The sequence below is a fragment of the Schistocerca serialis genome, chromosome 4 (genome assembly GCF_023864345.2).
Source record: "Schistocerca serialis cubense isolate TAMUIC-IGC-003099 chromosome 4, iqSchSeri2.2, whole genome shotgun sequence".
Taxonomy (NCBI): Eukaryota; Metazoa; Arthropoda; class Insecta; order Orthoptera; family Acrididae; genus Schistocerca; species Schistocerca serialis.
In genome coordinates, this window is record NC_064641.1 from 494694400 (window position 1) to 494702278 (window position 7879).

General features: G+C 40.0%; 1 protein-coding gene across 1 annotated transcript in view; it reads right to left on the reverse strand.

The window, feature by feature from the left end:
- The window catches only part of LOC126474571 (tRNA dimethylallyltransferase-like), a 627506-nt gene extending 620408 nt beyond the window's left edge, over positions 1–7098 (reverse strand). The window contains exon 1 of the mRNA XM_050102048.1: positions 6955–7098. Coding sequence (XP_049958005.1) covers positions 6955–7098 — 144 coding nt within the window. The remainder of the gene's footprint in view (positions 1–6954) is intronic.
- Positions 7099–7879: the final 781 nt, after the last annotated feature.

Here is a 7879-nt window from a genome sequence, read left to right on the forward strand (position 1 = left end):
GAACACTCTCTTTCAAATTCTAAAGGTGGCAGGGGTAAAATACAGGGAGCGAAAGGCTATTTACAATTTGTACAGAAACCATATGGCAGTTATAAGAGTCGAGGGGCATCGAAGGGAAGCAGTGGTTGGGAAGGGAGTAAGACAGGGTTGTAGTCCCTCCCCGATGTTATTCAATCTGTATATTGAGCAAGCAGTAAAGGAAACAAGAGAAAAATTCGGAGTAGGTATTAAAATGCATGGAGAAGAAATAAAAACTTTGAGGTTCGCCGATGACATTGTAATTCTATCAGAGACAGCAAAGGACTTGGAAGAGCAGTTGAACGGAATGGACAGTGTCTTGAAAGGAGGATATAAGATGAACATCAACAAAAGCAAAACGAGGATAATGGAATGTAGTCGAATTAAGTCTGGTGATGTTGATGGAATTAGATTAAGAAATGACACACTTAAAGTAGTAAAGGAGTTTTACTATTTGGGGAGCAAAATAACTGATGATGGTCGAAGTAGAGAAGATATAAAATGTAGCCTGGCAATGGCAAGGAAAGCGTTTCTGAAGAAGAGAAATTTGTTAACATGGAGTATAGATTTAAGTGTCAGGAAGTCGTTTCTGAAAGTATTTGTATGGAGTGTAGCCATGTATGGAAGTGAAACATGGACGATAACTAGTTTGGACAGGAAGAGAATAGAAGCTTTCGAAATATGGTGCTACAGAAGAATGCTGAAGATTAGATGGGTAGATCACATAACTAATGATGAAGTATTGAATAGAATTGGAGAGAAGAGGATTATGTGGCACAACATGACAAAAAGAAGGGACCGGTTAGTAGGACATGTTCTGAGGTATCAAGGGATCACAAATTTTAGCATTGGAGGGCAGCGTGGAGGGTAAAAATCATAGAGGGAGACCAAGAGATGAATACACTAAGCAGATTCAGAAGGATATGGGTTGCGTTAAGTACTGGGAGATGAAGAAGCTTGCACAGGATAGAGTAGCATGGAGAGCTGCATCAAACCAGTCTCCGGACTTAAGACCACAACAACTTTCCAAGAGCCTGCAGTCAATCCCAAAAAATGAAATTACCATAGTGCAAGGAGATTTTAATTCTCTGATAGCGAAGTGGGGCTCGTCAAATGAAGTACTTGGCTGTCATGGTTTAGGCAAAAGAAATGATCGTGGACATAGACTGATTAGTTCTGTGAGGAAAGTAAGTTTGTTGTAAGCAACACCTGCTTCCAATATCACTCACGGAGACTTTACACCAGGACCTCACTGGGTGGAATATATTGTATTCAGATAGACTATTCATCGATCGGCTTAATGTGAACATCGTCAGTTAAAAACAATGAAGCTTTTTCTGATGCCGATTGTGGTTCTAAGCATGAGTTTCTATGTCTGAGCTGACCATGAAACTTCTAAATGTAAAGGGGCATCTCCAAAAGCAAGAAGATTAGAGCAAAAGGCTGGAATTAAAATTTTTATGACTCGATTCCAAGAGACACTTTCGACCGATAACATGAAATCTGCAGAGAAATGGTATTTGCCGAAGGAGAAATTAGTTAAAACAGCTAAGAAAGTAGTCAAAGATAGCAGAAACACTGGCTTACTAACAAAACCATGCAAATCAATGAGGGCGGAAAGTATTGAAAATGAGAGGATTACAGGGAACTCAAAAGTACCGTATGTTATCAGCGTTAATAAAGAGAAATTGTCGAAAGGACAAAAACAATTACATCACTGAAACATGTGAGAGACTGAGACTAGGTGCATGTTCAATGAAGTAAAGAACATGGGTTATCAAGACGAAGATTGCACACCTCTAACCAACATAGAATTAGCTGCTGAGCGGCGGAGAACAATCTGCAACAAATTGAATATGAATAAAAATGGAAAGCTTGCTCATGCAAACAATCCACCAGAGAAGGAACATAATATATTAAAAGAAGAAGTCCGAAGCCCCTGCACCTGGCCTGATTACTGAGGAAATGATCAAAGCATCTGGAGATCTCTGTTTGAAAATCATGTATGAAGTATGTAACAGAATATGAAATAAAGGAACACGGATAAAAGACTGGACCATGTCGGCAATGATTCCGTCCCGTAAGAAAGGGAACGCACAGCGTTGCGAAAACTGCAGGACACTTCATTAACTTCACATGCCAGCAAGATTCTTCTAATTGTCTTAGATGGAAGCCTGAGAACCTACTTGGATAAAAATACGACCAGAGCAAGCTGAGTTTGTGTATAATAAAGGAACAAGAGAGCAGATTCTAAATGTCAGAGAGCTAACTGAAAAATGTAGGGAATTCAATAATCCATTTGTTCTTTGTTTCTTGGACTATATCAAGGCTATCGATTGTATTCGATTGAAAGAACTGAGGAACGTACTAGCAAGAATGAGCGTTCCTAACCATTTTATTGCCCTTATCAGATATCTCTACGCTGGTAGTGCGGCTATAATCAGATTAGATGAAACTATTTCAAGCCCTTTTAAAAGATGTAAAGGACTTAAACTCGGTTCTATTTAACTTATGTGGAGAATATGTTACAAGAGAGAGTCTTCATGGTTGGACTGGTGGGATCTGTATTGGAGGGCGAAGAATCAATAACTTAAGATTTGCTGATGACCCCACACTGTGCGATGAGTCAGAAGTGTAAACGAAGGATGGCTCTGAGCACTATGGGACTCAACTGCTGTGGTCATAAGTCCCCTAGAACTTAGAACTACTTAAACCTAACTAACCTAAGGACAGCACACAACACCCAGCCATCACGAGGTAGAGAAAATCCCTGACCCCGCCGGGAATCGAACCCGGGAACCCGGGCGTGGGAAGCGAGAACGCTACCGCACGACCACGAGATGCGGGCTAAACGAAGGAACTAATGGATAGAATTAGGTGAGAAAGGGGGAAACTTGGACTGTCTGTCAATAATACAAACCTCATGATAACTGACACAGACGGTGGTCATTACCAGCGACTTGATACACACTTCTAATCACACTGAAAGCCATAATGGAGGTCAAAATGCGCGCACACCGTCTTGTGAACAGCTAAAAAGTTATATTTCGTGCGACAACCCATCTTACCCGAACATGGCGCATCTTTAAATCGATTTGGGACGAGATCGGAGTAGTTCAGATACGGGCAGTTACATTTGTGGCAACAATGGCAGCAATACAGTGTCACACTGATGCATATTGATCTCTTAGTGAAAACACAGACAGCAACGTTTTCGAGACTTCCCTTCTCATTGTCTCCTAAACCATAGACGAAATAATGGTTCCGGTGAGCAATAGCTGGATAGGAAATCGGTCGGTGATCTCGCCGAAGTAATCCTGATATCCAGCAGATGTGATCTAGAGCACAATACAAGACCTAAACGCTAGTTGTTCGAAAATTTGACCAAGCTTGGCCCGACGAAAATACAAAACAGTTGATGTTTATCGAATACAGCCTCGGCTAACATTCTGAGACAGTGGGATAATTGTGATCTTATCCGTGAGGATTACAGACGATTCGACAGATCGGCGCAAACAGCCTAACTTGAACCATTGCATGCTTGTTCATTGGTACGGCAACAAAACCGTTTATAAAGTTTAAGCCGCAATTCAAACATATTATCGATGTCTTTCAGAAATAACGGCAACCAGTCGCCTTTTGTGATGGTACAATTCTAATTTGTCCATGAACGGTTTAAAGAAAAATAAAACTGCCATTAAAAAATGCGACTGGTTGCAGTCATGTCTGAAAACCTTTTTTCATCAGCTGATGTGGTCCACGTTTACAATGGATAAAAGTTTCATACATTATCGATGCTGAACGTACATTTTATCCCTTGATCGTTTGCTTAAAACGTTTTACAACCGCTTAATAGCCATTGTAAGTAATACATGTTACTGCACCGCCTCTCTGAAATCTACATAAATGTACAGCAGATGGCAACGTACAACAAATTTTAACGTCGCTTGCTTTGTGCAATGTCAAATAATACATCGTGGTGCCAGTAACGTCTCTGACTTGTTTCTGAGACTACACAAAATCTCACCCATCACATGAGGCACAATAAGACTTACTTATTCTGGCTACGCACTGCCGGCTATTTCCAGTCTGACAATAGTACTCAGTGCCTTAAGATTAATTGCTGTCAACTAGCATCTACAATACATCAACAACGCAGCAGGTATTTATAATCTCTACCAGTCTCGAAGCCGACAGTGTTACATACCATTTGAGTCAGTCAACAAATGCTTAATAAGCGGAATTTACCTAAGCCCCTGGATGGAAAATCCTGGCTAAATGAAACAAACCCTTAAGTCTCGTTTCCCCATAGCGATGACAAGAAAATTATACGATGTTCCACTGTGTAATTTTGTTATGTTGAAATGGAGACCACACACACGCTGATAATTTTTACTTCGTTACAGCAGTGTACACATGAAAAAACTTTATACTCCACTAAACGGAAAAATTTACTATACGACCTACAGCTTGAAACAGCTACTTTATGTGTGTAAATATGAAGTCACAAACAGCTGCACAGGGGTCTGTGACATCGTGAATAAATAAATGTCACGATATGGGAGCTTCATAGGACACTGGGAAACCATGGCTCGCCTACACAAGACATCGCTGACAAAACTTCTGGGTAATACGGTTTGTATGGGATCAGCGCACAGTGAACTTAAAGATGATAAAGCACAAATTTAATGACTAGGTCAAGGATTCCCAGCAAACTCCCATTCCCACCAAATACAGTCCACGATTAGATAGTTGTGAATAGCCACTCGGAACGTTCCGTTGCAATATTAAGTAACCTCTGCCAAGTGTTACATGTCGGTTTGCATAACAAAGATGAAAATATGAAATGCACAGATGCCATGGGCACCGTGCGTACTTGTGTGTGCGATTTAACAACGGAAGGGTTAATTCAGTGGACATTCACCTAGAACGCCATCTAGAAATCACAACACATCACCTTGTCAGGCGCTGCAAATAAGTTTGTTGCACGATATCATCACTATGAACGTCAAAAATTAGCCTAAATCATAGTGGAGCATTACTTAACCTGACCATTTCTTCCTCACCAAACTTCGAACATTAATTATTATATTAATATAATGAACGAACTTATGTTATTTCCGTGAGTTGCATGGTGAGTAGAGAAATGATATTAACCAAACAAATTTCTTTGATGTCAAGCTATAGTAGTTCAAATGTTGAATAACTACAAACAACGATGATCAGCGCACGTCCAAATTCCCAACCTTTGCTCAGTCCAATCTCGCCACTTACATGAATGATGACGAAATGATGAGGACAACACAAACACCCAGTAATCTCGAGGCAGGTGATACAAACAACGAAGTTGCAGTGATTCAGCATGTAGCACGAAGAATAAATAAATATGTAACTACATAATTCTGCGAGTTTATAATGGAGCGGCAATACAGTCACAGTACGAGCAAGAACTATAGTGCTCTGAGTGGACAAAATACTACATCGTGCGCAGGAAATCGCTGATAACAAACCTGAAAATGCCTGCCAATCAAGAGAATAGCGTAGAGGACACTTTAACAACAGCAATGCACTCTATGTTGAGAAACATATTCCATCAGGAGGAGAATGAATAGAGCTGGGGAGGGGGAGCAAATAGGGGATGAGTGATTAAGAAATGTGACGAATGTGTAGCACTGAAAAAGATGTGTAATTAACAGTAAAAAACAGCGGGCAGTGACTCAGCAGTAATTGAAATCATTCGATGATACAGGGCCACAGGCACAGTGCAGTCACCAGATTTTCTGCAACCATCACCTTCAATCAAAATCACTGGATCATTGGCAACTAGTCGGGTTTAAAATATCACAAATGATCAAACAAGATGCAAGAATCGATTACTCTGCTATGGCGAAATAAACAAATGCTGCCCCCAACAAAACTAAGACTACAGAGCAAAAATGAAACAAGGTCAAACTACGAAACTACGGTACCAGTAATTCACCTCGCGTAACAACTACCTCATTTTATCTGATTTCTCGTGGCCAATAAAGTAATAAGTTAAGAACTTAAAAACAAAATCCGAACACGATCCTACAACTGTTTCTTCTAGAAATTTCAATAGATGTATATAGACTCCACAAATGCTGGTACCTTAATAGATTTTGGACATAAAATCTACAAATGCTGGTACGTTAGGTGACATGATACAGATATTTCTCCTGTGAAATTACAAATATGAAAAGAAAGTAGACAATTACTGTAGTTTTCTTGTAGGCGTGCTAAATAACGACAATAACTCTGTACACCCCCTTCGTGAGTCTTACAATGACTTTCATTTAAAGCAACATTACTGTAATAAAGATTACGAAGAACTTTGAAAGCTTCTTGCGCATAGATGGACATGGATCACGTCGCCATAATGAAACCGCCTAAAAACTTTTACTTCTAATATGAACATTCCCTGCAAGGACTCGTTAAGAAAGGAACCTTCCGAGTGATTATCAGAACGCGCTGCGTGTAGTAAGTACAATTCATTACGTCAAATCTAACTACTAATGGTTGGTGCACTACACCAGTTTAGCCGGACCAAAGAAATACAGAAATTCATTAATTCTGTACGAAATGAGTGCTTTGGCACCAATCACATCCTAGTAAAATGCAATAACATCCATTCACAACTGTTTTAACTCTTTTTCCTGTGAGTAATAAACTAATGAAGGCAGGAAGTGCGTTAACACACACTAGAAAAATGCAACGCCATAACAAAAGAACCACGTTAAATTTCTCGGTCATTGACTGTTTAACGATAAATACGTTTCAGTGTACAATACACAAGCTTAAAACTGTACAGAAATTCTAATTTTTCTAGCTGTATGAGCAACTTGAAACAAAGCACATCGCCTCGTGGTCGAGGACGGGCAGATTCAAACTGCTGTATCTCCCGAAATAACATCTTACCTGCATTGAATCGGCGCTTATAACCTCTCCCCCGAATTTCTTCGCAATGTCGATGGCTAATTTCGATTTTCCAGCTCCTGTGGCACCCATAACAACAACAACAGGCACACGAAATATCATTTCACTAACACCACAATCCGCCATGTTCGATTCACTACTGGTATGAGAAATATGGCGCGCAGTGCCTGAGAAGTATGAGAAATTTCGAGGTCGGAGCGGGAAACAGCTGACTTGCGCGGCTCACCAGCGATCGCGGGCTACGAGCGCATCTGAGCGGGCGTTACCATTCAAAGAATGGAAAGATAGGCTGTCACACGATGCAGTTTAAGCAATATTTTGCGCAACGACACAGTATTTCAACAATTTATCAAGTATACATTGGCGAAGGTCTCGAAAATAGGAATTCTGTCTTTTCAGTAGTAGCGATCGCCGAATTAAACTACGATTTATTTATTTCCCATTTGTGTAGAGGTTCCATAAGCGAACCCAAAGCGGTAGGAGTGGGATGGTATCAAAAACGAGAGAGTAAAGGAAAGTGGTGACAGATGTAGAGAGCGGGTCAGCTTCAACTGTTGGTAAAAAAGCAAGTTGTTCCAGCTAAACGGCATGTATAACTGCTGAGTTACGGCTTAATAATACACCTACCGTAATGTTCTAATTTTAAAATCATTTGACAAAGGCTACCCGTCATTATCCGACTGTGTTGTCCATCGGTCGAACAGTGTTACAAAAATTTTTCGTATTTTACGCATAAATTTTCCATTCACTTGTTACTAATTTGTGCATACAATAAATATCGTCAGAGTCTAAAATGCGAAATTTTGGATAGATTACTTTTTTTTTTTTTTTGCCTCTCATTTCTGATCATCAGGCTGTATTTCCCGACGAAAGTATTATTGGTTATTACCGATATTTGCAAGATAGT